Source organism: Daphnia pulicaria, chromosome 3, assembly GCF_021234035.1.
Source record: "Daphnia pulicaria isolate SC F1-1A chromosome 3, SC_F0-13Bv2, whole genome shotgun sequence".
Classification (NCBI taxonomy): Eukaryota; Metazoa; Arthropoda; class Branchiopoda; order Diplostraca; family Daphniidae; genus Daphnia; species Daphnia pulicaria.
The window spans coordinates 8,630,573-8,658,120 of record NC_060915.1 but is presented as its reverse complement, the minus strand read 5'-3'; the positions used below and the strand labels follow the sequence as shown (position 1 = coordinate 8,658,120).

General features: G+C 39.1%; 5 protein-coding genes and 2 long non-coding RNA genes across 16 annotated transcripts in view; 4 read left to right on the top strand and 3 right to left on the bottom strand.

Annotated features, from left to right (window-relative positions):
* LOC124329250 overlaps positions 1-27,548 on the top strand; it is a 409,843-nt gene that overhangs the window by 228,763 nt on the left and 153,532 nt on the right. The gene's annotated exons all lie outside the window — the stretch shown is intronic.
* Positions 90-2,069, top strand: LOC124329165 (MTRF1L release factor glutamine methyltransferase-like). 4 transcript variants are annotated; one of them, XM_046788209.1, is made up of 8 exons: positions 90-353; positions 424-489; positions 562-686; positions 910-1,239; positions 1,302-1,335; positions 1,410-1,602; positions 1,671-1,757; positions 1,828-2,069. In XM_046788209.1, the coding sequence occupies exons 2-8, from the start codon at positions 453-455 to the stop codon at positions 1,976-1,978; spliced, it is 957 nt and encodes a 318-aa protein (XP_046644165.1). In that variant the 5' UTR covers positions 90-353; positions 424-452; the 3' UTR covers positions 1,979-2,069. The 4 variants fall into 4 exon arrangements, with proteins under 4 accessions (XP_046644165.1, XP_046644166.1, XP_046644163.1 ...); XM_046788210.1 differs by having other exon boundaries at positions 91-353; positions 551-686; XM_046788207.1 differs by having other exon boundaries at positions 91-489.
* On the bottom strand, positions 2,418-9,399 carry LOC124328989 (protein 4.1 homolog). Of its 3 annotated transcripts, XM_046787862.1 has the most exons (21): positions 9,161-9,398; positions 8,889-9,071; positions 8,619-8,766; positions 8,424-8,544; positions 7,999-8,331; positions 7,726-7,911; positions 7,477-7,655; positions 7,308-7,399; positions 7,092-7,232; positions 6,724-6,955; positions 6,125-6,654; positions 5,742-5,846; positions 5,186-5,420; positions 4,891-5,115; positions 4,666-4,832; positions 4,386-4,586; positions 3,923-4,165; positions 3,513-3,584; positions 3,128-3,382; positions 2,952-3,062; positions 2,418-2,865 (listed from the first exon to the last, which is right to left on the bottom strand). In XM_046787862.1, the coding sequence occupies exons 2-21, from the start codon at positions 9,063-9,065 to the stop codon at positions 2,794-2,796; spliced, it is 3,825 nt and encodes a 1,274-aa protein (XP_046643818.1). In that variant the 5' UTR covers positions 9,066-9,071; positions 9,161-9,398; the 3' UTR covers positions 2,418-2,793. The 3 variants fall into 3 exon arrangements, with proteins under 3 accessions (XP_046643818.1, XP_046643820.1, XP_046643821.1); XM_046787864.1 differs by lacking the exon at positions 3,513-3,584 and having other exon boundaries at positions 9,161-9,399; XM_046787865.1 differs by lacking the exons at positions 6,125-6,654; positions 6,724-6,955 and having other exon boundaries at positions 9,161-9,392.
* On the top strand, positions 9,784-11,286 carry LOC124329209 (PRKR-interacting protein 1 homolog). Its single transcript, XM_046788268.1, has 3 exons — positions 9,784-10,070; positions 10,204-10,386; positions 10,455-11,286. The coding sequence occupies exons 1-3, from the start codon at positions 9,957-9,959 to the stop codon at positions 10,719-10,721; spliced, it is 564 nt and encodes a 187-aa protein (XP_046644224.1). The 5' UTR covers positions 9,784-9,956; the 3' UTR covers positions 10,722-11,286.
* Positions 10,887-20,407, bottom strand: LOC124329008 (calcium-transporting ATPase sarcoplasmic/endoplasmic reticulum type-like). 5 transcript variants are annotated; one of them, XR_006916569.1, is made up of 11 exons: positions 20,112-20,407; positions 17,846-18,014; positions 17,151-17,251; positions 16,959-17,072; positions 16,738-16,876; positions 15,285-16,672; positions 14,763-15,227; positions 14,353-14,691; positions 13,954-14,281; positions 12,327-12,616; positions 10,887-11,754 (listed from the first exon to the last, which is right to left on the bottom strand). XR_006916569.1 is itself a non-coding variant. In XM_046787905.1 (10 exons), exons 2-10 carry the CDS (start codon positions 17,961-17,963, stop codon positions 11,735-11,737), a joined length of 3,012 nt encoding a protein of 1,003 aa, XP_046643861.1. In that variant the 5' UTR covers positions 17,964-18,014; positions 20,112-20,407; the 3' UTR covers positions 10,887-11,734. The 5 variants fall into 5 exon arrangements, 4 of the variants coding, with proteins under 4 accessions (XP_046643861.1, XP_046643858.1, XP_046643860.1 ...); XM_046787905.1 differs by lacking the exon at positions 12,327-12,616; XM_046787902.1 differs by lacking the exons at positions 10,887-11,754; positions 12,327-12,616 and having other exon boundaries at positions 12,922-14,281.
* On the bottom strand, positions 22,937-27,505 carry LOC124329099 (locomotion-related protein Hikaru genki-like). Its single transcript, XM_046788093.1, has 14 exons — positions 27,021-27,505; positions 25,594-25,697; positions 25,312-25,438; positions 25,051-25,092; positions 24,874-24,943; positions 24,698-24,810; positions 24,463-24,495; positions 24,287-24,388; positions 24,074-24,217; positions 23,892-24,010; positions 23,729-23,828; positions 23,620-23,659; positions 23,418-23,551; positions 22,937-23,347 (listed from the first exon to the last, which is right to left on the bottom strand). Exons 1-14 carry the CDS (start codon positions 27,250-27,252, stop codon positions 23,154-23,156), a joined length of 1,554 nt encoding a protein of 517 aa, XP_046644049.1. The 5' UTR covers positions 27,253-27,505; the 3' UTR covers positions 22,937-23,153.
* Positions 26,243-27,188, top strand: LOC124329291. The gene is made up of 2 exons (XR_006916738.1): positions 26,243-26,497; positions 26,556-27,188. It is a non-coding gene; the product is annotated as an uncharacterized LOC124329291 (long non-coding RNA).

The following is a 27,548-nucleotide window of genomic DNA, read 5'->3' as shown; positions in this document are numbered from 1 at the left end:
ACTACAGAAACAGAACTACAGAACAGAACAAAATTCAAAACAATTGACGTCAGAGGCATCTAGTGGTAAGTGAACGAGTGACTATTCTTCGAATTCTTCGACTGCTAGTAGGTAGTTGGATCTAGTTTGTTTACAATACCGAATGTCAATCGAAAGAATTATTAATGCCAATCGAAAGAGTTATAAGTTCGTATTTATCAATATTTATCACTTAATGGAAGTTGAATCGAATTCAGAATTACAAAGTTTGTCACGATAGCCTATCAGTCGGAGAGCCGACGGGCCCGACGAGTAAAACTATATTTTACGAGTGCACTACTTATAATGAAAAAGTTTTTGTAGCTAGAATAAAGGTAAAAAATAGTCGTGAGTAGAGGCGTTCTTTTCCACGGTTAATATTTTGTGTAATCATCTAATGTATAGCATTCGTAGAGCTTCGTATTGGTACAATAATGTTGATCGTATCTTTAAGCTTTCAACATGTGCAAGGTAGGTCCTTTATTTTGTTGAGATACTGTAGTTAAAAGAGAAATTACTATATTCTGTTTAGGGAATCATCGGGAATCATTGGAATGACAGTAGCTCAAGTGATCAAAAATTGGACTGATGAATTTCAAAGGAACAAAGTCCCAGAAGCTGAAGATTCCATAAAACACATTTTGAGCAGTGTCCTAGGTCTAAAAAATGTAATAACTAAGTAAATTAGTACATCTATATAAAGATAGCATAAAAATAGTTAAATACCATGCACATAAATGTAGTAAAATTCTCTAGGGCCTCAATCACTGTTGATAGTGTCATAATAGTCTTTTTAAGACCATTTTTAGGCACAGTAACACACACTAGGACTAGATAAACAATTCTCTATGTTCCAAAATCATTGAATTTCTATAATGTTTGTTTCACTAGGCTGCTCACCTTGAAATTGTGAGAAATCAGATTTTAACTCAAGATGAACATCAGATGCTACTTGTAAAGGCTGATTTAAGACTCAATAGGAATCCAGTTCAGTACATTATTGGAGAGTGGGATTTTTGTGGACTAACTTTAAAAATGTGCCACACTCCACCTGTTTTCATTCCAAGACCTGAAACAGAAGATCTAGTATCTATTGCATCTGATATTATTGCACAACTAATATCTTTTAATGAAAGGGAGAAATCCTATAATCCTCGCTGTTTTGAAGTTGGCTGTGGATCAGGCGCGATTAGCCTCGCTTTACTCAGTAAACATGAGAAGGTATCGTTGATCGGCTATTGATTCCTGTCCTTTTTTTCTGATTCTTTGATTAAAATTGCTAGTTGCGGTGCACCGCAATCGATGCAAACCCAGCAGGTATGAAAATGTACGCTGTGTAACAATTACCCCCCCCCCCCCTAAAACCTGAATTCTTTTGATTTTTATTGTAGCTGTATCACTCGCGAGGTTGAACTCAGAACTTCTGGGGCTGGCAGATAGAGTCTCTTTTTCTATTGCCAAATGGGAGGAAGATGGTGCAATTGGTCTTAGCAGTTTAAATACCACAAAATACGACATTCTCGTTTCAAATCCACCTTACATCCCCACTAGTGAAATAAGCGATCTTGCTCCTGAAATCGTTAGGTAAGGGTTCTTCAATTATACTCACGTTGAATTATTCGATTTTAACGTTATAAGTACCTTGTTCGCAGATATGAACCCCACCTAGCATTGGACGGTGGACCTGATGGAACTCGTGTGATTAAACACATTATTCAACATGCTCCGAAATGGTTAAGGTAGTATGATATCTTTATATTTCTTTGTGTTCTCTATTTCCTTAAATTTAAGGATTAAAACTTTTACCAGGCAGGGGTCGTTTATTATTCTCGAAATTGATCCAAGACAAACTAAAATGATTCGGTTAATTTCAGAAGAATGTGGCAGCTATGTTGGTGAAGTTGATGTGCGTAAAGATTGCTTCGGTGTTGAAAGGTTTGTTATACTGAGATGTAAATGAGACGGTATTTCAGAAAAAAATATTCATGATTTGATTAACCAAATGTGAGTAAGAGTAAATAGAATTAATAACAAAAAAAAGCTGCATTAAACAATCAAATGGATGATTTTACGTGGTAAAAGCGATTGCCGAATTTTCTTTAGATTCATACCAACTACCATGAGAAATATAACGCTCGCGAATGATCAAAGAAATTATCAATTAAACTTAAATTTTAGCCACGAAATCCTTCCTTAAACTAGGTTCACACCGGCACTTTAAGGCTTACCTCATTTTATCCAAAAGCTGATCAACGTATTTTTTTAATAAGTCCTTAAAAGGAAAACTTATTTTTAACTTCAAAGAAGAAAAAAAATAGTTGAAACGTTTTCCGTAACCGTAAGAAAAACGAAAGAAATAAGCCCTGAGTCTGGTGTGAAATTAGCTTTATAATGCAATCTATAAAACAAATTCTATAAATTTTATTGAAAGTTACGACATCGACAATTATCTTTGAAGCCGCGTAAGATTGTTTCGACGTTACAAATAAACTTAGTTGGTTTGAATCTTGTCGAAAGCAATTACTTATTAATAGATATATTAGGATTATCAGATTTCTTCAATCCTTTCGTCATGAAACAACCAATTTTACTTTTCTTTTGAAGGGGTTCACATGAGCACAGCTATAGCCACAAAATATTTAAAAGTGACGCGAAACTCAAGCCTTTTTGGTAGGTATGATGTGATTAATTCTCCATGAAATAATAGTTTAAAAAAAGTCTATTCGATACGTTGATTGAAAAGAACTAGCACAACAGTGTGCGCTATATCAAGATCTACTGCGTTAGAGCTTGCTGTTGAATTTCGATCTTCTCAACTGTCATATCAGGATTCATAGCAGTTGCCTCCTAAAATGAGATGAACATTAGAAGTTATTTACTTCCACACCGATGATCTAACATGAATAGAATAATGGGGTTAAAAAAAAACCTACCTGAATAGCTTCTGCCAGTGCTCGGTCATGATCAATCGGATCTCCGTCACTTTGAATAGTAATCTTTTGTTCCACACGAGTTTCTACCAAACCGTCGTGTTCTTTTTTGTACTTTAAATATGGAAAGAAACAGGTTATAAATTTCATTTAATGAGAAAATATTTAAATATTCTTACTGTGACTGTTTCTACAGTACGGGTTTTCGAAGTTATGTTTTGTGTGGTTACAATCTCTCCATGCTCTTCAATTAAATTTGTGACAACCGCTGAACCTTTGATATGTTCATCGTCGTGGCTAATTTCGCCAGCACTACCCACAGTGCGAGTTTCTGTTGGCACGAAAGGGTAAGACGAGGTTGTCTTTGTAGCAGCCGCTGGGGAGAAGGAGGAAGAATCGTATTTCACTGTTTCGGTTTTCACAATCGGAGGTTCCTAAAAAGCAACAAGTACAAAAACAAAATATTATGAATTTTTATGTTTAAAAATATAAAGAAAAAAAAAATTGTAAAAAAACAATAATAAATATTAAAAAAATAAAATAAAAATGTAAATGGTAAAAAACCTGATCAACATCAACTGCCGTGCCAGAATCTTCCGAGCTTGTGCTATGAATACTCATACGACGTGCTGTTATCTGCATGTGATTTAACCGAAATATTTTGACAGAATAAAGGGTGTTAAATGCAATCAATGTTTGAACGTAGGTTGAAGAGGTGAAGACAACTTTAGACCAGTGAAATTAACTCACGGACAGTCACGGTGAATTATTATTTAAAAGTGTTGTTGTTTCACGCAAACATCAATAGGTTAAAAGCATGCTAAACAATCGAATATCTAGTACGTATCGAGGCAGTTCTATCATTAGGGAGAGGCATTTAAAGTAAAAATGACTCGCAAGGGATTGTTGAAATAAGAAAAAGATAAAGAATCTGAAGATACTATACTATATCAGTAAACCAATAAGAATCTTACCTGAGTTGGCTCAGCGCTGGTGAGAATGGTGGCCGTCCTTACTTCTTGTGTGACGACGCGCTGCTCTTGTCGATGGCCTGTTGTCATTGTAGTAGCAGTAAAGGTCTTTTCTTCTATTTGAGAAGTGGTCGAATTGGTCTCTTTGTCTTCTTTGGTCAATGCTGTCCGTGTCGTAACCTGAGTTGCTTTGACATGTGGAACGTTGTGTGTGTTTCCGGTACTGAGCTCGTCAGGTAAATCAGCCTTTTTAAAGTAATAGAGTAGAATTAGAATACTATAAATGGTAGAGTTGGACTGAGCGACAAAAAAAAAACTACAATATAGAACATCAAAAAGCAAAGGAGAAGTCCATGCACATACAAAATTCTAAACATGCAAACAATAATTAAAACCATTAATCATCTTTAAGAATAACCTCCTGTATATCAAAAGAATTTAGAGTGTTAAAAAAAATGTTTAATACTTTATTAACTGAAGATACAACTGTGACCGCTCCCGAACCGCCTGGAGTCAAATCCTCGACCTTTTCTTCTTTGTTATGACGCAATCCATCAGCATTTTGGACAATAGTTTGTTTAGTGGTGGTTTTAACGATTTTAGGTGCTTGGCTACCAGACAATGATGTGTTAGCCATAACGGCGAACGTTTGTTTTTGGCTTATTTCCTGTTTTAAAACGCATACATGAAAGAATAAATGAGCTTCACAATTCAAATTGTTATAAATGTAAGAACAACAAAATTACTCTCGCAACTAATTCCGCATTCATAATTTCTTCTGTTTGTGGCTGCTTATGTTCTTCAACCGATTCTTCTAAACTAGAAAGATCGTCTTCACTATCTGAATCAGCACCTGCAATGGTTGGCTTTCCCTTCTGTAGGCCAGCTTGGCCCACGCGAATTGCTTCTTCCCCTATTACACTGTGTGTAAGTTTATTCATTTTGATATCAACAATATTTCCTAGACTTACCATAAGATCCCCAACTAGCATCCTTGTCTTTCAAGTACGCCGATTCAACATAATCGATGTTACTCGTTGTTATTTCCCTCTCCTTTTTCTCTAAAGAACTTGGGATATTGACGGCTCTCGGAGATGTATTTTTCAATACCCGGCTGGCATCAGCCACTTTTCCTTGTTCGCCGGCAACGTAGCTGAAAGCTAATCCAACATTTTTCTTTCCCGAACTGCTACTTCCTGCGATCCGGAAATAGATAAACTTAGTGCTTGGACAGAAAGAAAAAACAAACAAACAATAATCTCATACCTGTAGGGCTATTAGGTTGTTGTGTCCCGCTTACGGGTTGGCCATCGTATCGAAATCCAAGGTTTTGTGGTTCGAAACGGCGTTTCATATCAGATTCTTCTGGGGAATCATATGTGTAGGAGCGAGTGAAACCAGGAGATGTAGTAGCCGTCGTCCCGCTTTTTAAAGCAGAAGGACTCGTTTCTTCATCACTGCCGATCCTGCGACTGGTGGTTTTGACCAACACTTCTGGCTGCTACTCATTCAAATTAATGAAGTAACACAAACATGCAAAAAGAGATGACGAATGCAAAAGTAAAGTAATATTCCATTCGCAGCTATTTGAAAACGACAGATATTTTCATTCTAATTTGGATGCAGAACATTCCACGATTGATAAAACTTCTTCAAAGATACTCATCAGCACAAGGCGAATTAAGCAATACCGGTATTTAAAAAAACTTATTTGCAACTATGGAACAGATATTAAAAATTATCGTCCTACAGCGATTATTGTCCATGCATACTAATAACTAGACACAAATCTTAACGTGGAAAAAGTCAATGGAAAACTTACATCTGCAACTGGTCGTTGTGCAACTCCTTCTTTTGTTTTATCTTTGCGAAACTTCGACAACAGGTCTGCACCGAGAGGCATCACTGCTACACCACCGACAGGTTTCTGCAAAACAAAAAAATTGTAAGTTATGAAATAAACCAACTAAACCCTAAGTACTAGAAAACTGACTAGGACACCCGGGTTTACCAACACCTTATGTTTGACACGAAAGCGGCTGAAAATCAAACATTCGAAAAATAAACCATAAATACTCGAAGCGTTGGACAACAAATAGCCAACAGTAAAAACAGGTAGGCAACGTGCACAAAAAAGGTGACAATACTGGAGGCTAAAACGGATTGTAGTAGACGTCACGAACACCCCCATACGAAAATGAGTACCTCTTCATTTGAGCTAGTCAGACCCGAAGATGTCGGGAGGTTCTGTACGTTTTTAAAACTTGAATTTTCTTTGAGTAAAGTGTATGACGGCGTTGAGTAAAAATATTTCGAAGGAACAGGGATTTGACTCACGGGTCTTGTTTGAACTGGTATAAAAGGAGGATTCGTTGTTGCATGGTTCTCACCAAGAATTCCAGCAGCAAAAGAGCGTCTGGAGTCACTTAATTGTTGGCTGGTTTCGCTTCTATATTTTGTGGAAAAATAAATCGGCTCAACAACCGATCGCTGGCGTTCAACCTGAATTGATTCCGTTTTTCGATTCATCTCTTCAAATGGGTGCGTTTCAGAGAAAACGACTAGTTCATCCACAAGGCGATTTGGCTCTGGACTACTTGCAGAGTTGAATTTCGCAATGCTTGAATAGTCAGCGGAGGTTTCATCGGTATGTGTCTCATGGGTAAAAGCGTGGGCAGCTGGTGTGTTCGATGTCTCGAATGCTTTTTGGGGGCCAACCAGAAGCCGATTATTTCCTATGGGATAATTTTCAACATTTCGAGGAATTCGTCAGGGAGACTTGATCGTTGAATTAATTCCACAACCTTGCAAAAACGCTTGAGAAATATCCAGTGAATTTGCATTAACAGGCGAATATAAAACATCCATTGATTGGTTAGGATACTCGTATGGAGTGAGGTTGCTGCCTATCACGTTATTAAACGGTGCGTCAGAGGAAGAAATTGGATGACGTTGAGTCAACTGTTCCTGTTCCATCAACTGGTGAATGCTGGTAGATGGGATACTCGTGGATTCAGCATATCCAGAACTAAATGACTAATTATGGCGCACATAATAATTTATTCGACCGTTTCCCGTCAGGTACCAGATATTTTCCTCCATAAGCTCCGTTAATTATTAGAGATTAAACAACCATTATACTTCATTCGATGGTTAGAAATGGGTTTTTTACCTTTTGGTGTGTCGCTGTTTCCTCCAATTGCTTGGCCTTTTCGCGTTCCAAAGCTTTCTCCCTTCGACGTTCAGCTGCAGCCGCACCCATACCGGCATCCTCCTCCCATTCACCTTCAGCTGGTCCTTCAGCCATTAGGGGCTGAATTAGAATTAGCAAAATAAAATTGTCGTCATTGAAAACACTAAAAGAAATAGGCGAATTCAATTGCATTACTTTTGTGGTGGGCGGGGGTGGTGCTGAAGCCATTGTTGTTCTTTTAACTTCTCGCTGAGGACGATCAATCACATTGCTGTTCCCCAATCCAGCTGAGAATGCAACAGAAAAAAAAAAAAAAAAAATCAGCAAAAATGTTAACCAGCAACAGTTTGATTCTCTTAATTACCATCAACACTTCTAGAACCGGATTGACGTCTACTCAGAGTACGTTCAAACTGTGGTGCAGGGCGATCAATCAACGCTGAAGCTTGTCGCGTTTGATATTGAGTCCTACCAGAGTAACGGAACTTGGACCCCAAACGAGGAAAGAGTCCAATTTTTTGTGGAGGTTCAGGAGTCATTAGTCTAAAAAGTCAAGAGATTATTTCTAGTTTCATATGATCAAAACGACAAGCATACAATTATATTTACGAACCTGAAAAAGGTATGATGCTCTACGCAGACTTTCCATAGCCTTTTAGCTGCACGATGATTTGCTAATTTAAAACCAATGGTCGATTCATACTGTTCAAATTCGCCAGGGCGAATCTTAATATAGAATCCATTTCGACGGTAAGATATTTTCAGAATTTTAGGCCAAGCAAATCGATTGATGCGAAGCCTATCATATAAGATAGAAAGGATAAAGTGAAAAAGTGTTTCCAATAGAAAATTAACTTGTTTGAAATTATTAGAGCGAACAACTAACCTGTCTTTGTAGACAAGTAATCCAGAGGCACAAACACCCAAAAGAATATCAACTCCTTCAGAATCTCGTGCTTGATGTAGATCTACTCCGTACATAGCCAATTTCTTGGCATTTTCTAAGTAATGTAGTTCAGCTTCTTCAGGTGTCTGCCCCTTGTGGGTTCGATGAAGCTCGCTGACCTTCTCCTCAAGCTCGGGTGTCTGATTGGGAGCTAGACGTAATTCACGAACGTATTCCGAACCAGTGCCATGCTCAGTTTGATCATAGTCCCCTAACTCTGATTGCACCAGATAAGATCCCAACAAGGCATGTGTGACAAATGAACATGGTAATCTGCAAATAATATGAGATGTATTTAAATGTTATGCTTGTTCAACTTAAATTTTATAATTATGATCTTCTGTAAAGGATTTCATGGCACTTACTTCCCAGACAAAATATCATTTCTAACTTGAAGACATAACTGGTAACGAGTGATATCTTCTTGAAGTTGGGAAGGATCAGGAGGATAAAATTTAACTTCAAAATTGAATTCCCATGGGTGGCCTAAACAATAATTATTATTGATTTCTTTAGTTATGATAGGTTAAAAAAACAAAACATTAATAAATCAAAAATACTTTTTAGCTGCTTGTTGATTTTTTTATCAGCTGCAAGCCAGTTTCTGTTATTGTCTTGATCAAGGTACACCAAGCCATAATAATCTTTTTCTACCAAATCAACTTGCTCACATACCCGGTCAAGAAGTTCCTGTCCCTTTGCACCTTTCTAAATAAAATAATTTAAAGCAAAAAAATTAGAAAAAATCAGTTGTCCATACCACTTAAGTTATAAAAACTAAGGTTCTCTTGAGTGAGAAAAGGGTTATTAAATATGAAGGCACTTCTTACCTCAATACTCAGGTCGGTTACTGTTCCATCCAGCATATTAACTCGAGCCAAGACAAGCTTTCCCCTTGTAAATGAACCAAGTCCATTCGATGTAGCTGATTTTTTCAATTTTTTCTCATCTTTAGTTTTCACATTCTCCTTTACATTTGGATCCTCTAAATTAGCTGCTTCAGGCATGATTATCTAAGAAAAAACTTGGTTTTAGAAAATTCAATTCGATGAAATTCAATTCAATGAAAAAAAAAGATGAAAATTCTGTGTAATGGCCACACCTGTTTGTTCAGGGCCGCTCCTTGACAGTATGTTTGATTCACAATCCACGGATATAAATCACTACTGATGAATAAAACTCGTGAATAGCGAGATGGTACAATTTAAAAATTACTTTCGAAACACCACTTTAATAAAATTCTAAATAGTGGTTGTAAGTTTTGCTGGGAATTACAGCGTATTGACCACACCTACGCTGGGATGCAGCGCACTGCAACTGCAAACTACCAACAACATGACCGATGGCAAGCCTCCTTTAAATTAAGGCCGAAAAACTCGTTTGAGACCTTTCTAATGCTAATCAGTATCGCCTGTAGCTATTAAAAAGCTTTCAGTCCAATTTGTTTATCATTTAACGGTCGCTCAGTAAATGTAATTGGTTTAATAGCTATAATTTTTATTTTCTATTAACTATGAGATTGAGATTAGTAGAATCCAAGTTTACAGCTTTAGATTTCAGACGCTAACCCTAGCGGTAGCGGCCGGCCCTAGCTCTGCCCTAGCTAGGCCTTGTAAAAGAAAGCGATGGCAAGCTTCAGAGATGGCGCTACAAAACAAATATCCCTTGACGGAATCGGCTTCGAATTCCACCATAGTTCTCAGCCTCGAGTAACTAGTAAGGTGAGTTTTAAAAAACAATTGTGAATGAGTGACATAAAAAAACTCCGGTGAATCTTCTGAAAGCGCAACAAATTAACAGCTCCTCGTTTCCATATCATTCAAACTTGTTCCTTTTTCGAACAACTCTTTTACTTTTGTGAGATTGGTTTTACGCTCCTTATTTGAGTGATTTGTATAATGGCTGATTCTACCGAAAAAAAGAAGAAAATTCGCGAACCGAAAGAGGTTGTAGTTATAAAAAACACATACGACTACCAACGAATGAAACTCGACCGTCTCATGAAAAACCCTGTAAGATTTTACATTACACATCAATTAGTAATATTGTTGCATGTTTCTTAAAAGTAGCTTGAAGAATATATTATCTATTGAGGGTATACTAATTGGAATGTTAATAATAATTTTAATGACTGATCCCTTGTAGGAGAAGCCAGTACAATTACCAGAAAGACCAAAAGAGAAGAAATCAACACCAGATACTCCTGACTTTGTTAGAAATGTAATGGGTTCTAGTGCTGGTGCTGGAAGTGGAGAGTTCCATGTTTATCGTCACATCCGAAGAAGAGAGTATGCCAGACAAAAACACATCCAAATCATGTCTGAAAAAGTATGTCTTGCTTGTAGTATTTCACAATCTAATATGAAAACTATTATATATTTTTTAATGTTTTACAGGATCAAAAAGATGAAGATTTTAGGCAAAAAATTGAAAATAATCAAAAGCTGGCAGAAGAAAGAACTGCAAAGAAAAGGGCCAAACGACTGAAAAAGAAAGAGCTCATGAAAGCAGCTGGTAAGAAACAAAAGAAAACAACTGAAACTACATCAGAACAAGAATCAAACAGCAGTTCTGATGAAGCAGAAAGTATGGAGGAACAAGAAAAACCAAATAGTGGTGTACCTGAAAAGGAAAAAAGTGAAGATGTTGTTGCTGACAAATAAATTTGATTGGAGGATGTATAGCTGAGCTGTTTTTTTTTTTTTCTGTGAAACCAATGTGCAAGTGAAAGTACAAATAAGACACAATGCAGGTAATTTTGGTTGGTAATGGCCTACCATTCGTGTAATTTTGTTTGTAATCATAACGAAATGAATAATTAAGAAACATTATTGGTTGGCACCATTTTTTATTTCTTCAACTTTTATAGAGTTGGGGTGGAGACAGTAGAAATATTGGGTGGATAAGAAATTTGTAACGCTTCAGAAAAGCGCCTGCCTTAGCTTCACCCCGAACTGGAGCTTGAGGTGTTGAGGCCAACTACCCAGTGGTAGTCGATCTTTTCTTAATGACATTGTTTATTGAAGTTTTGACTAGAGAGCAGAAGAGGCCACATGACTTTACTTTAGGTGGGAACAGAGGGAAAGAGTCAACTGCACACATAAAAAGTATTTAAACGACCTGGTGACATCGTGATTAAAATTTTTAGGAAGGTAAAAGTTGGAAGAGAAGGGGTGTGAATGAGCTATCCACATGGGGGATAAGACGCACGATTTTGACGCGGTAAAATTTTTGAAAAACTCGAATCCCTCATTCAATATCAGACTACTCATGTTTCGATTGTTTTCAGGCGTTTCATCTCGACTACACGGAAGTTTCTTTCATATGCGCAAGGCACTACACATGTGTAAATAAAAGGATCAAATTCTGTCAAACGGTGATGACTGATTGTTGAATAGGGAAAGGCGCTGAAACGACAACAAAAACAAAGAAAAAAGGTGGGCGAAACCAGCTAATGTTTGCTTGCAAGGCCCTTCCATACTTGACCCAACCGAACAAAATTTGTTTTTGTAGAGTAAAGAAAAATTGAAAATGGGAAAGCAGGAGTGAGAGAAACAAAAAGGGATTCACACATAACAGCAAGTTAACAGCAGGGTGAACAAGAAGATACACTCCTGCTGTCGCAAGAAGGGTGGAGTCACTCGAGCGCGCAGCCCATCTCTGGATCGGATGATGTTTAATCCTTCTTGACCGGAGCTGCAAAAATAGCACAAGTGTACAGCGTTAGTAAAAGAACCTTGACAACTTTCCCCATGACGCAAGACATCCAGACTAATCAAGTAGCGGTTTAGTGCCAACCTATCGACAACAGACATGTATGTGTTGCCTTCACTTTCTCAAATTCCTAGTGTAAGCCCTAGATACAGGTGTTAATACCAACAATGCCGACTGCTTATACAGCCTCATAGGTTCTATTTACACGTAGACAAAGCAAATGTAATCAAATTTGTTACTCGCTGTAAAACATTAAGAAGTAACAAATTAAAGAAACATTTACTACGCGTTGTACCCAGTAACAGTGACCCCCGAATGTTTGCTCCCAACAGAAGAACTTAATTACGATTTATAAACATTAACGACATACCGGCACTATTTATATAAGCTTTGTACAAAAAGCGGTGAAAGACGCCAGGCAAATTAATCAGATTTGCTTTTCGAGACGAGTGCCAAGTGTGCGTAACGTAACAAGGCCAAAAAGCTTGTGCGAAACTTGATAAAATAATATGTGACGCATGCCTGATCGATAAACCCTCGATGTCAATACTCACAGGTTACACCTGTGACGAAATGTAGTTTACGTGTCCATTTGCTTCAGCAGGAGAAAACAAAAAAGAGAGAGGCGGGATTGCAGAGTCAAAGGGAGGGGAAAAAATTATAGCTGAAGTAGGAGCCAAGGGTACAGTTATCGAGGGAAAAGTCCTAGAATTGGGATATATTTGGGGACAAATGTCCGGTTTGAGATGCAGGGGACGTTGAAGGTCGGATTGGTGAAAATCAGGAAATCAGAAGAATGTGCGAAAAAGGCTTCCGATGGTTGGCTTCTTTTAACATCCAATAACTAGAGTTAAGAAAAACGAATAATTGCGAAAAACATTAGGGACCACGTCACACGGTAATTAAACTATTATTGATTCAACTCCTATGCAACGGGGGAAAATTTAAAAATCACGTTTTGGCTTACCGGCTTCCAGATGATGTGAGAAAGTCTTAGTTACAGACCAAGAGACCGTTTTTAGACCTACTTGTGTTGTGTTTTTGGATTAACTAAAAATAGTTTTGGTTAACATGTTAAAAATGATTGATACAAGCATCACAACATGCACATTGTTTTGTTTTTTGTTTTTTTTTGTTTTTCCCAACTGATTTGTTCCACTCTTCAGTTGTATTCCTTTTCAATAGTTCGGTCGAATGTACAAAAATGCATCACAAGTCAACGCATTAGTTTTCAAATTTTCACTTAATTGTTGTTGTTGTCTGTAATGATATATGAAATAGATGACGAGAGAAAGTAAATCAGAATCAAGGCAAAGACTATGCTACGGAAGAGTTTCATCAAAGAATGAATCCTGCATCAGACCTAAACAAACGCGTCCACACACACACACACACACTCAGAGACACACGCGTAGCGAGCTCAGACACGCACCACGTGATGAGGCATTTGAGTCTGGTTAATGGCTTAACACACGGAGAAAGATAAGAGGAAATCGTTTCGGACTCTCAGAGCTCAGCCTGTGTTCAAGAAAGCAAACCGGCAATTCACTCAGGCTTTAAGTTGAACACTAGAAGTAAGGCCAAATGGCTTGCTACCTGGAACAAGAACCCAAGTGACATTTTTGGAGTTGATTCGAGCGCCCCATCCAAACGGTTAGGTTTACAATCAGGAAAGAGGGCTAATTACAAGTGCACATGCTTTCTTTATGCTATCTTACCTGGATTTTTACGAGCATGATAGAAGATACATTGTGAGAGAATGAAAAGGATCGTAAGTTTCCGAGGGATTCACACAATATGACAAGGAAAGATGAAGGGAAATTTCATTAAGAGTTATTAAAAAAAGAAAAAAAAGTTATGGTAATAATAATAATGATTTAAAAAAAAAAAAAAAAAAAAAAAAAAAACCTAATAGCCGTGTGATCATTGTTTGCATACGCTTAAGACTTGGAATCGGCTAGTCGTAAATTAAGTCTAAATTTGGAGAAAAGCCGAATGGCTTAATAATGAATCGGAGTGGTTGGTAGAGAAACCAAAAGTGTGGAATGAGAAATGCGAATGTTTCGGGCTTTCCTGACGTTGGGGGGTTGTAACCCAATCAAAGCGGAAACTGGTACAATAAACCCGCATAGAGGACCCAAGAGAGAACTATCCACTGGCAATGAGCTAAAGGATTCTCACCGTCGCTGTATTTGCGAGCGAAGAACTTGAGCACTTCGTCAAGCAGGATGACTGGCAGAGATATTTTAATAACGGCGATCCACTCATCCAAGGTTAACGGGCAAATCTGAAAGACGGTCGACAAAATCTCCACGTAGAGAATCATGAAGTGGAGAGTCATAGAAAGAGCGATGGCCGAAATCAGCCAAATGTTGGACCAAGGTGGCATGACCAGCATAGACTGGTTTTCTGACAAGCTGTTCAAAGCGTTCAACATCTCAATTGTCACCAAGACAGAGAGAGCCATAGTCATGGGGTGGGGATCGTGGAAGAGGGCACAGTCAACTCCCTGCGTATCAAAGACAAAAGGGCATTATGAGTCAACAATGCATCACCAAAGTACACACCGGCAGATCTCACCTTGAATGCCTCGTTTTCGGGAGTGCACTGCAAGTGGTGGCTCAACTGGTAGTAGGATAGATGAGGTCCAGTAGGGCTGATCATGTACCACCAAGCGGCAGCACCAACGGTGCCGGCACCGACGTAAGTACCGACGGCCATGTAACGGAAGAACAACCAACCAGTGATGAGACCCTCAGAGGCGCGACGGGGTGGTTTGTTCATGATGTCCAAATCAGGGGGGTTGAAACCCAAAGCAGTAGCTGGCAGACCATCAGTGACCAAGTTGACCCACAAAAGCTGGACGGGGATCAAAGCTTCGGGCAAGCCAAGGGCAGCAGTCAAGAAAATACTGACGACCTAATAATAATAATAATATCCTCAATCGTTCATATTGGGCTGTATGGCTAGTGATTTAAAGCTAAACCAACCTCTCCGATGTTGGAAGAGATGAGGTAACGGATAAACTGCTTCATGTTGTTGTAGATGGCGCGACCCTCCTCAACAGCAGCAACGATGGTGGAGAAGTTATCATCAGCCAAAACCATCTCGGAAGCCGATTTGGCGACAGCAGTGCCGGAACCCATAGCAATACCAATTTCGGCCTTTTTCAAGGCAGGGGCATCGTTGACACCATCACCAGTCATGGCAGAGATCTCATCCATGCTCTGAAGGTACTCGACGATCTTGGATTTGTGGGAAGGTTCGACACGGGAGAAGAGACGGGCTTTGCCGACAGCTTTGCGCTGTTCTTCAACGGAAAGATCGTCGAATTCACGACCAGAGTAAGACATGCCCTCAGTGCTCTCTTCCTCAGTAAAGACACCAATACGGCGGCAGATGGCTTCAGCGGTAGCTTTGTTGTCACCAGTGATGACGATAACGCGAATACCGGCCTATAATTAACAAAATTAGTACACAGTTTAAACCAATATTGTGGCGTTAATTCGTACCTGACGGCAGCGAACGATGGAGTCGAAAACTTCCTTGCGAGGGGGATCCAACATGCCGACGATACCGACCAAAGTCATGTTAGCTTCGTACGAGGCGAATTTGTTGGAGTCGGAGATGTCCATATCAGCGATCTTAGGAGGGGTATCCAAAGTGGCCAAAGCGAGGCAACGCAGAGTGTCGCGACCGGTACCGTATTGGCGGGTGACTTCGATGATCTTGTTGTAAATGGCTGGGGTCATTGGGACCTTCTGGGCTCCAACACGAACGTGGCTGCAACGATCCAAAACACCTTCTGGGGCACCTTTGCAGAACATCTTGGGGCCGTTTCCAAGGCGAGTGGCTTTTAGGGGGACGCAATAAGATGACATAGACTTGCGATCGCGAGAGAATTCCATGGTGAATTCTTTCTTCCATTTAGTGTCCATATCCTGGCGGACAACGATGGCGGCAGTACGACGATCTTGTCCGACTTTGCTGATGTTGAAGGGGTTCAACTTTTCACCCAAAGTGATGAGGGCGGTTTCAGTGGCCTCACCGACTTTCTCAAAGGCTTGCTTGTGTTCGTTGAAATCAATGGCAGAGTCGTTACACATCATACAGATGGTGGCAATCTCGTGCAAAGTTTCAAAATCTCCGGGACGGATCTTCTTGCTGTCCATGGTGACTTCTCCGATAGGTTCATAGGTGGAGCCAGAAATTTCAAACTCGTGGAGCAGGGGGTTTCCGTCTTCGGCAATTTTGTCCATGACAAACATGCGGCTAACCGACATTTGGTTAGTGGTCAGGGTACCGGTCTTGTCGGAGCAGATGACGGATGTGCAACCAAGGGTCTCAACGGAGGGCAATGATCGCACGATGGCGTTCTTCTTGGCCATACGGCGAGTACCCAAAGCCAAGCAAGTGGTGATGACGGCTGGAAGACCTTCGGGGATGGCAGCGACGGCAAGAGCGACGGCGATCTTGAAGTAGTAGATGGCACCCTTGAGCCATGATCCACCGTGAGCAGGATCGTTGAAGTGACCGATATTGATGGCCCAAACGGCGACGCAAATGACTGAGATAACCTTGGACAGCTGTTCGCCGAATTCGTCCAACTTCTGTTGGAGAGGGGTCTTCATCTCTTCAGTTTCCGACATTTCAGTACGGATCTTGCCAATAGCGGTGTTCAATCCAGTTCCAATGACGATACCGCGGGCTTTACCAGCGGCAACGTTGGTGCCAGAGAAGAGAATGTTCTTTTTGTCTTGGTTGACCGATCTCGGGTCAGGCACGGGGTCGGTGTGCTTGATTACGGAAACGGACTCACCAGTCAGAATGGACTGATCAATACGAATAGTGGTAGATAAAATCTTGATGATACGAATATCAGCAGGGATTTTGTCACCAACTGCAAGAGTAAAGAGGTGGGAAATGTCATCGTACGTTGCTTCAGAATGAGTTTCACGCAGTTACCTGAGACTTCTACGATATCTCCGGGGACGATTTCACGAGCACGGATTTTCTGAACACCAGCTTTGTCTGATCGAATAATCTTGCCCATTTCAGGCTCGTATTCTTTCAAAGCTTCGATGGCGGATTCAGCATTGCGCTCCTATAAATCGGTAATGTTATTCAAAAATCGTCCATTCATAATCCAGCTTATTGTTATTTTCTCCATTTGAATGGAGTCATACCTGCCAGACACCAACAATGGCATTGGCGATGAGAATCAGTAGAATAACGAAAGGCTCAACAAATGCAGTCAACTGATCAAGTTCGTCTTCGTGTTCTTCAAACAAGGCCAGAACCTGTAATCAAACAGAGCACACAAGAAAGAAAACGGCTATAGAGTAATGCCACTGCAATAGCTTTCAAATCAAACTTACAAATGAAATAATAGCGGCCATCAACAGAATTTTGACTAAAAGGTCGTCGAATTGTTCTAAAATCAGCTGAAGTAGGGTTTTTCCTTCTTCAACCGGGAGTTCTAGATAGGAATAATAAATTCATTATCAATATGATTTAAGCTATTTTCATTGGGATTTTATAAGATACGAAAACATGGCAAAACGAATCCATCATACGACGATGCAAACGGCATAGAGAACGGAATGCAAAGAAACGGGACAAGAAATGGAATGCAAGTTGGCAAAGAGTAAGAGAGACAAGACAGGCAGCCATGGAAGGCCTGCTGTTGAGCTTCAGTACCAGGCACCATTGCTCTGCTATTTTTAACACTCTGAGAAGCTCAACTTGGATTGTCTCTAAATATTGCAATAGGGTAGATTTCCCAAACTACACAGAAGCTAAACATAGTTTCCTAGGTTGAGCCCTAGCATTTGTAGAGACAATTATTTGGCTTTTTTAATCAATTAAAACTACCATCCTTTCTGGACAAATATGCTAAGATCTTTATGTGAATTACTGCAGAAGCTACATTTGTGAATTCTACATCAATTCCTCATCAACACCATGTTGATTTAACTGCTCTGTAAAAGTCTTCAACTAAGCCGTCAAAAAATTTTTGCTGGTAATATTTTACTTGTAAACATTAGGCTTCAAAAAGTAAAGATTTTCTTACCGTTGGGACCATATTTTTCTTGGTAACTTCTGACTTGTTCCATAGCAAGACCTCGTTCAGGGTCTACTCTGAAGTACTCCGTCACATCCTCCCACGGTTTTGTAAACGAGTCATCCATGGTGAAGTATCAATGTAGTACCGCGGTACTGTCAATGCTAGCCACAGATATCTGAAATAAGGAAATAAAAAAAATTCAATAACTCAAGTAAAGAATAGTTCCATCAGCACAACCCAATCATTATGCTAAAAAGTAATTGAAACAAATGTAGTCCATGCACAAAAATGTTAAGTAAAACAGGTTAACAGAATCCATGGCAAATGGAAAATTCTAGAATAAAATCAAGGCTAACTTCTACGATTATTCAATGTAAATGCATGTGCGTGATCGTGCTGCAGGATGTAACGTGGGTCTGAATTAAAAACCATGTGATACCAGCTGCGAAGTTCAATTGGTCCGGGGTTTAGTTCACTTTCCAGGAGTAGAATGAACAATCAGCAGGCGCACTTGCAAAGGTAGTTGGAAATGCGAAGCTTCAATTAGAAAATGATTGAAACATGCAGCAATCTATAGTAGCGTTCACAATTTGGGTTATAGAAGTGACATGTTTCATGAAGAAATACGTCATGTGAGTGAGCAAATGTGAAACAAATGAAGTCGCACAGGCACCCGGTTTTGGCCCTAAGGGAAACTGAAGAAGGGACGAGAAGGGAATTTCGTGGACGAAGTTGATTGGAGAACCCAGTCACGTGCTCTACACCAATCCCCATCTGCGGCGGGCGATTTATTTTCGCTCAGCTTCATTTTTAGAAATGGAACTAATGTGCCAAATTCTTAATTTCACATCTCTAACTCTCCATAAATATATATTTTCGCTTTTTTCCCATGCTTTCTCGATATTTTTAAAGATTTCGCTCTAAATCTTACTGGCATAAAGGGCTGAATTCTAACACATTTACAGAAACATTAACGCTGCGCGGTAATAATCAAAAAATTCAAAAATTCTTAAATAAATAAACGGCTGAACATTGAAAGAAAAACCTGTTTTAAAATGAACTAGTAAATGTCAAATGCCTGACGAAGGAAAGTGAAGTTGCCGCGACCTACCCTGTTGCAGCATCGAAGATCAAACAGATGTTTGCTTCGTGCACTTACACAGATGGGCGATGCGATACGATGCTCCACCCAACCAATAGGATGGTGTCGAACATCAAACGTGTGGTATTTTGGGTAATTGGCTTAAAAACGGCGGTTGGCAAAGCAAGGACAGCTGCTGGAGAGGGGGGGGAGCACGATATATTTTCGGCCGAGCACTATGCTGGTAGAGAGTAGAGCTGCCCTGGCACCTGATCTAGCAACCAGGTTCTGGCATCGAGTCAAAATTGAAATATCTCAGCCCTTTTTTTTTTGTTTTTTGTTTCTTTTTCCACAGAAATTTCTTGACCCACGCTAATCAGCGCTATACTTTATTCTTTGAACGCTGTTGTACATAAGTTTATTTTCTACTCGCCAATCAGCTGGTGGGGATTCGGGCGAGTCCTTTTCTGGGCAAAGAAATTCAACATTTTGCAACCAACTAAATAACGCGTTTTAAACCCCCCAAACAAATGTTGTCGATTTTTCTGAATTATTCCGCTAATCAAATTGAATAACTAAGCGCATTTAAAAAATTCGAAAGAAAGTCAAGCATGCTTGCTAGCATACAGTACATCAAGAAGATGGAAGAAGAATAAAAGCTTTGAAAATTTGAATCAAAAAAATTTTTTTTTCTCTGGCTGATGAATAATTTAATTCGGTTACTAATAATCAAAGTGCATTTAATCGAATTTTACCCAATAGTTTGAGGAAGGAAGCGAAAAAGCACGAACGATGGCCTAAATTACCCGCAGTAAGTGAATTGGTTATCCAGCAGCAGCTCGAGCGGACTAACTGGTCGAGCCACAGCGTTGTTGTTGGCCGACGAGCACACACTGCAACGCACTCACCACTTGGTGTCAGGCAGCAGCAGCAGCAGCTTGAGATACTAGAGTAGTAGTAACGTACCTAACACTAGAGCGTGATGCCGGACTATATAGCCTCTCTATACTATATTTCCAGCTTTCGAGTTCCCTCCTAGAATAGGCAAAAACGAACTAGTGGGAGGAGGAGGAGCAGGGCAGGAATAAGAAGGACCAAACGCGGATCTTGTCTTAAGGCACCGTCGTCTATATAAGCTGAGGGAGGAGAGAGAGCAACTGATGTTGTGAGAGGAGGATATTGTGAGCTAACCCGCAGCCGACGATGTCCGGTTGGTTGATGTCGAGTTGTTCTCTCTGACGCCACTGCTCACTCGGTGTTGTGCAACCAGTTGAGCCTAGGGTCAGACGAAGGTAAATTTTCTTCAGCTGCAAGTGAAGAGTTGGATGATCCAATAAGTAGTGAGGGACGCAGCAGCAGGGCGGATGACGGCAAATAAAAACAGTCAGAGAAATCCACGATTAAACGGATATTCAGGAGACGAGGGAGCTTGCGTGATGTGTGTTCAAGCACCGGCCCGGACCTGCCGACCAGTGACTCTCGATCGGCCGACGACGACGTATCTTAAAGCCGACGCCATCTTTGATTCCAGCCAAGAACGGCCGATCAGCGACTCGCGGCGGATATGTGCAGTCGTACTATTCTAGTTGGCCTGGTCGCCAATATCCCACACCCAGCAGCAGCCGCACCGCTCCTCCTGTCTGTTTGTGTTAGCAAGAAACTTGTGTGGTTGGCCAGCGAAGGATGGTGTTGCCCCGGCAGAAGCCGCAGCCGCAGCCCAGCCTGCCCATCCTGCCCAGCGCCATTCCATTCGACGAGTATAAAGGCAACCAAACCCACCCACCTTATCCCCCCCCCCCCTCCTGCCCTCATCTTCCCGGATGAGCGTCTATGAGCACAGCAGCACAGCAGCCACCATAGCGCTCCACTTGTTGTTATTTCGGTCTTGATCGGGTTTCGCTCCGTTTGGTCCTGTGCTGCTGTGCTGCACTGCTGCGTGTTTCTTCTTCTTCTTCTTCTTCTTTCCAGCATCCACTCCGTCAGGACTTCAGGACCGCCTGTCGCCCTAATACTGGATAGAATCCCAAACTGGATTCTTACCCATCATGCAGTACTACCATGCATCTACAGCACGGGCGAGAGAGAGAAAGAAAGAAAGAAAGACGAAACGGGCAAAACAAGTGGAAAAAAAAAACTCCAAGTCAAAAGAGAGAGAGGCGGACAGAGAGAGTGGGGGGGATACAACAGCAGCAGCAGCAGAGAGGCAAAAAAATGTGTTGGCTATTGTAGAGTTTGGCTCTCGGCCGCAGGGCCGTCTGATACCTCATCGTCAATTTATAAATAATACATTAGTCCTTGTAGATATAAGGGATTCTTTCCCATTTACTGATCCCCCCACTGTGAGCTCTCTCTCTCTACTCCACTATACGTTACCATCCGGGCAATCCATCCATCCATCCATCGCCAGGCCAAGCCGGGACGATACTTGGCGTGATTCCTGAATTGAGCAGGGTCATTTCTTTTTTTACGTTCAGTTCAGTCAAGCTCATGTGGGGATCATCAGATGCGCCGTATAGAAAAATCTTCGTCCCCCCTCCCTCATGCACGCTGTAGTTGTACCTACAAATACTTATACATTTGGCTTGTGATGAAGATAGTTTATAACACAGCAACTATGCAAACGATTTCTTATCATTTTAACTATATGTGGCTAGCTACATCAGTTGTTGTATAACAAGTTGCAAAACTGGTATTAAGCTGTTTACCATCATGGCATCATCACACAATTATAGAAACCAAACATGACAGCACTATGTTTAGGTCTATTACTTGCTATATTCACTGTTTTAAAAACGGATGTATAATTATGGCGAATTGGTTGAAAAGAGAAAGTTTATGTGAAAGACAATTTCTTTTTTTTTTTTTTGGCTATTAGTATTATCTGCTATTCTTTTAGCATGCTGATGATCTGATGTTATTTATTTTGCTATTCAGATAAATATTTGTGCACGCTTTCTTTGTATTATTATTATTAGATTCGTTCACTTTCAAACAAATCTAAAAAGCCTTGGTGATTGAATAAGACTGTTGCTGGCTCATAATATACACCCTCAAAACTATTTCTTAGCTAAGTCGAGCTAAGTATGTCCCGGTACAAATGTCCTATTATACACCCCCCCAGCATGTGAAAGCGCGAGACTTCCCATATGAAATCTGCAATCGCATATACTGTATGATCTAGTTTGATTTCATCGCAAATGATTTTCAGATGAGCGCGAAATTCAAACTTTTTAAATTTCTCAGATGATCGTGAGCCAGAAATAATAATAATTAAAAAAACAGCAGCATTTGATTTAATAAATAAGAATGTTTAAATGCTGAAGAATCTACTATACACGAAGCGTGTTTTATCGAACTAAGTTGTAATGTTTCCGGACAACGTTTTCCTCATTAAAGTTAATTGGGCTATATTAGGGGCGACATATCCTGCAACTAATAGTAACTAATAGGCCTGCTATACATTGACTTAAATATAGGCGGGGAGACCCAATAGATACATATGATTTTGAATATTTTTGGTATTGTCTCCAAGCGAATACTTTTATGTACAAAAGCGAGCTCGCAAGGCTTCAGCCGCGAGAACGAAACAGTGCCATCTTAAATACTACACACGATGACTATTTATAGATTGTGGAAATGTCAATATTATCTGCTCTGCGGCTATTTTTTTATTTTTTACTTTTTTTTGGGTCTTATTTCACCGAAAATAATTGTAAGAAATTTTATTACCAAAGTAATAATGTGCATTGACTAAATTGCACGAGTTTTTCAAGCTTCGTAAGCAGCTCCGAGCAAACTCGCGCGATTTTTGTGCTACATTTATACTAGTGCAGGTTGAAATAGCATAGATGCACCGCATTCTTGCCGGGCAAAAGGGGTTCAACTGTGTACGGATTCGGAATGATGCAGCCTTTGGATGGTACCTCGTCGTCGTATAGCTAGAAAAAAAGCCAAGAAAATAAAATTCCTCTTTGAATTTTTCATTGTTTTTATTTTTATTTTCTTACTTTACACCGTAAGTTATATTGTTTGCAACGAGTATACATCGTGAAACTTACATACACATTTAAACCGACACTCAACGACAGCAACAGGGTACAAAATATGACAATGTAGAAACAGCAAACAGATTTCTAAAAACAATTAATTATTCAAACTACAAAGACAATCATTTAATTGAAAAAGCTGACAAACTTTTAAAAATTAAAAAAATAAGGTAACTCAATGAGAAGGTCAAAAATCACTAATACACAATCCTATTGTCGATGACCATGACCCATCTTGTTGACAGGTCAACCATTTCCTACCCTGTAATTTCAATCCCGAATTACAACCAACTTGGACTGTAGTTCCAATTTCATAAATATAATTGTTTGGATCTATAAATCCGGACGTTGGAGAACCAGGATGGCTACAATACATTTGACCTGAAAGAAAGAAAATTTGTTTCAACGTGTAGTTATCTCATATAATTAAACATAAATTGATAAGCCTTACACTGCGGAGCCGAAAAAGACCAAGTTCCATTTTCCATGCAAGAAATTTCGGATTGTCCGAGCAACTGAAAATTACGGTTGCACGAAAATTTGACAACATCTCCTACAAAGTGGTTACTGCCACTTTCTTTGATCCTTTATAATCATTTATAAATACGTCATGAATTAAATTTATTTCAACGACATCAAATTAAAATAGATACCGGCCATTCAGTGGAGGCAATAATTCAGGACATTCTACGACTGTGAAATTTGAAGTAAAACAAATGTTAATTTAAATGTGCGCGTATCCTAAAGTAATAGGTATAATACCTTGACATGAAGGTGGAGATGGAAACCAGTTCATGCTTTTCTGACAAGTTGCATTTGTTGGTCCAATAAGTTGATAGCCAGGTGGACAAGAAAATTTCACCTATATCAAAACACTTTTGTTTAATTGCTGTTCTTCAATAAAAAGGTAAAATATTATAATTGCCATTGCTTGAAAGCCGACTCCGTTAAGAAAGTCAAACTCTAAGCGAGGATCAGCACCATCCATATCGTAAGGACATTGAATTAATTCACACACTGGTTGCTTAGTTTCAGACCACAAACCTATGGATACAATACTACTAATTTAAATGATTGGATCAACTAATTTTTTTTTTTTTTTTTTACCAGAAGTGAGACATTCACTTGAATTTGATCCTAACAGCCGATATCCATCCATGCATAAATAAATTGCTTTCTGTCCAGCATGATTTCCTTCGATTACAGCCTTGAGGGGTGATTCAACCATAGGAAGCTGAGGGCATTGAATTGCTAACAAAATTGGAGAACAAATTATTAAAATTTAATAACGGAGGATGTTATAGATGCGAAAAAACTTACTTTGAACAACGATACGTATGCTATTGTTATGTCCACGGGGAGTAGTGCAAGTATATTCCCCTTCGTCACGTGCTTGAATGGAGAAAATTGAAATCCGAAATCCTGTTTTATTTTTAAATTTGTTTTAGCTGATTTTATTTGAAACCAATTTAAACTTCAGTACGTCGAATACTTACGCCAGAGTCTTTCTTCGCGAGCGATTGCCCAACCTAAAATTATTTATAGATTTTTTATCATTTTTATTTATTTTATAATGGTAGTTGAAACCACGCACAGAGGCAGTGATAATTTTTGAAACAGGCAGACTACTCTAAACTAATTTCCAAATAAAATGAACGCCCTTTATCAATTAAATTAAAAAAAAAAAAAAACAATTTGATTAAATTTAATGTTAGATTGAATATTTCAGACCAAAGGGGTGGTTTCGCGTCAAGTTATTTGATTTTTTCCAAGTCCATCGGGGGTTCCCTAATTTTCTGTAAAAAATACAATCCAGGTGCACAACACTTCGTGGACGAACGACCCTGGAAATCACATTCTTTAATAAGTCATTAGAAAAATCAACGAATCAAATAAGGCTCAATTACAGTTCTCCTGCAGCATTTTCTCCGGCAGAACCCGTAGGGATATTTGTTTTTATTGTTGGCGGATGATCATCTTGAGTTGAAAAATCACAAAGAGAAATTAAAGCGTTTGATAATGCTGATGATATTAAAATTACATATAGTGTTACTTATTGCGGTGTTACAAAACAAAAATTATACCAACGAATGCAGACAGGCCATCTGAAGGGGTTGTTGGAAGACCTGCAAACAAATGTTTTAATTAGCTACCAAAGAATTCAAATATGCTTAGAGTAATTCAAATGATTGGCAACTTCACCTCTAAAGTTTCAATGTGCAAAATTAAAAAATATATATATGTACGTCGACATGTATTTCATCAACCAGAAAATTAACGTTCCAATAATTTGATGCTATATCGATTCTACAGGAAAGTTGCCAAGCCTTTCTAGTTTTGATTACATGTTGGTAGTTTGTCACTCCATTTCCCATTGAAACATTGGATGGAAAAAGCACCCAAGAGCTTCATTTTTCCAAGAACGGGACAACGAGCCACCAAAGTTGTGCCATGAGGAATAATTGCGTCCGCCTTTATACCGAAAAATAAAGACCATTTTTCAATAATAGTTACTAACTATAAAATAACTCAAAGATGCATAGCTTAACTTGTAGTTTACACACACTATACAGCAAGCAAAGAGAACAAGTAAGGGCAACCTTAGATTACTAAAAAAAATTACTTACCGCTATAGAGCTGTGATGCCCATAGTATGAAAGGATGATATTTTTTTCATCGGGTAAATGGAGTCGACAGTTTCTTAGTAGCGGTTGGTACCAGTCATATTTATCTTGAAATGATAACGAAAAATAATAATTTCACTTTTCCTTTATTGATCAAAATTTGTAGAGAAGTTTGAACTTTTAAAAAATGACCCCGCCTAAACGACGATTTAGGAAATCATAGCTTTCAAGCCGCCATAAGAGACCTGTTAACATTTGCGGATGCAACGGACACATTTTTGGTATAGTCCCTAACTTCCTAATGTTTAATTCATTTACATTCATACATACATATATTCATATTTGACAACAGTTTAATATTTTTTCCGCATCTAAATTACGTGCGTCGGTTTTCAAAAAACGATTTTCAATTGTGATTTTGAAATACTTAACTTAAAGATTTATCAGAAGATTTATTAACAGTAATTATTATCATTGATATGAACAAAGGTCATGACGATAATTCCTTCTTGCAATTATTTTTGAGGTTATAAATTACATTGACTTCACTAATTCTGATGATTACGTGTATCTGGCCATCTGCATACAAACTTGCATGTTTTGTTCCTAGATGGCACGGTGTCCCCCCCCCCTAGTTCAAATTTTCCCGAAAGAAAATTGAAATATCTCGTTGACAAATAAGTTTAGGTATAGGAACATATGGTAAGTCAAGAATTATTTTCGTATGCTTATTCTGATACACACACAAAAAAAATTCTTGAATGACATAGGAAAAGTCGAAGAGCCCCGTCCTTAAGTTAAAGTTCATGCTTCTGTAGTGTATACACTGTACTGTGATGTAATTACAAGTAAACTCTCTAATTAGGATAGAATAGAATTTTAAGTTTTTAACTAGCAAACCTCAAGGGTAATTGAATCAATTTGGTCATCACTTGCATATTATTCAACTAAACATGAATGTTCAGATGGTTTGAGAATGGTCAACCTAAATGTCGTGAAAATGATGTGCAGTGCATAGAGAGATTGTGCCGGCCTGCTGTTCATTTCACAATTTCTTGTAGGCTACTTCATTTTTACGTCGTAGCCCCACTGTTTTCAATCGACTAAAAATGATGCAGCACATGTAGACTAGAAATTAATCTGATTTATTTCATTCCTAACTATTACAATTTTTTGAATAAATCTAAAAATGACTTGAAATGCATCAGAGCCCAAGTTCTAAAGAAAAAGAAATGATGCTTGTAGTAGGCTAGTGGTCCTGTTCATAGATTAATAATAATATTTATACTAATAAAGGAAACACCAACTTTTCACAGGTCTACCCACCCCCACCTATAGTTGGGCAACTCTTTCGATTCTTTTTTAGCAACTAATGTCTGAAATAAAACTGTAACCGCAGTTTTAATATGTTACTATGTGGGACGACTTACCATCTATCTCGAGATTATCCGAAATTGCATTTGTTAAAGCTGTTGCTTTAATTGAACCTTCCCTTGACGAAGTATTGAAGCCCAAGTTGTTGGAGATTTCGTCATTTCTTTTTGTTTCAATACTTATTCGTCGTCCACAAACTTCACTTTGTCCGATCAAGAATATCACAAATTGAAGAAAAACATTTCCCCACCAACACGTGATTCTCAAAGTCCCGATTGTGAAATGCATATTGCAAGTTAACTTTGATGGAGTGTTACAACGACATAGTTTTAGAATCTCAATCACAGACTTAATAGCTCGACATATGATCCAACTTCTTTCTAGTAAGAAAACATTTCCTAGACTGTTTCGACGGTGGGCCCCAACGACGGGATTATGCTTTGGATCGATGCTTCATGCGGCGACGCCTGGATTGAATACGTCATGGTGACAAAAAAAAATCTACGACATCTCTTTAAAGAAGGGTTTTTACTTTAAATTAATTATCTTTGCATAGTGAAGAATAGAAATTGATTGGAGCAGGT

What these genes read in the sequence shown, in the direction of transcription:
- LOC124329165 (XM_046788206.1), top strand. Translation starts at nt 416, where the DNA reads ATGTATAGCATTCGTAGAGCTTCGTATTGGTACAATAATGTTGATCGT. An exon ending in AAGCTTTCAACATGTGCAAG is followed by an intron (nt 490 to 550) that starts GTAGGTCCTTTA and finishes TATTCTGTTTAG; the next exon opens with GGAATCATCGGGAATCATTG. An exon ending in AATCGATGCAAACCCAGCAG is followed by an intron (nt 1,336 to 1,409) that starts GTATGAAAATGT and finishes TTTTTATTGTAG; the next exon opens with CTGTATCACTCGCGAGGTTG.
- LOC124328989 (XM_046787862.1), bottom strand. Translation starts at nt 9,065, where the DNA reads ATGCCTGAAGCAGCTAATTTAGAGGATCCAAATGTAAAGGAGAATGTG. An exon ending in TAACCGACCTGAGTATTGAG is followed by an intron (nt 8,767 to 8,888) that starts GTAAGAAGTGCC and finishes TATTTTATTTAG; the next exon opens with AAAGGTGCAAAGGGACAGGA. An exon ending in TGACTAGCTCAAATGAAGAG is followed by an intron (nt 5,847 to 6,124) that starts GTACTCATTTTC and finishes TTTGTTTTGCAG; the next exon opens with AAACCTGTCGGTGGTGTAGC.
- LOC124329209 (XM_046788268.1), top strand. Translation starts at nt 9,957, where the DNA reads ATGGCTGATTCTACCGAAAAAAAGAAGAAAATTCGCGAACCGAAAGAG. An exon ending in ACCGTCTCATGAAAAACCCT is followed by an intron (nt 10,071 to 10,203) that starts GTAAGATTTTAC and finishes GATCCCTTGTAG; the next exon opens with GAGAAGCCAGTACAATTACC. An exon ending in TCCAAATCATGTCTGAAAAA is followed by an intron (nt 10,387 to 10,454) that starts GTATGTCTTGCT and finishes AATGTTTTACAG; the next exon opens with GATCAAAAAGATGAAGATTT.
- LOC124329008 (XM_046787902.1), bottom strand. Translation starts at nt 17,963, where the DNA reads ATGGATGACTCGTTTACAAAACCGTGGGAGGATGTGACGGAGTACTTC. An exon ending in AGAAAAATATGGTCCCAACG is followed by an intron (nt 17,252 to 17,845) that starts GTAAGAAAATCT and finishes ATTCCTATCTAG; the next exon opens with AACTCCCGGTTGAAGAAGGA. An exon ending in TGGCCGCTATTATTTCATTT is followed by an intron (nt 17,073 to 17,150) that starts GTAAGTTTGATT and finishes GTTTGATTACAG; the next exon opens with GTTCTGGCCTTGTTTGAAGA.
- LOC124329099 (XM_046788093.1), bottom strand. Translation starts at nt 27,252, where the DNA reads ATGCATTTCACAATCGGGACTTTGAGAATCACGTGTTGGTGGGGAAAT. An exon ending in GAGTGACAAACTACCAACAT is followed by an intron (nt 25,093 to 25,311) that starts GTAATCAAAACT and finishes ATTTGTTTGCAG; the next exon opens with GTCTTCCAACAACCCCTTCA. An exon ending in TCGCGAAGAAAGACTCTGGC is followed by an intron (nt 24,389 to 24,462) that starts GTAAGTATTCGA and finishes AAAATAAAACAG; the next exon opens with GATTTCGGATTTCAATTTTC.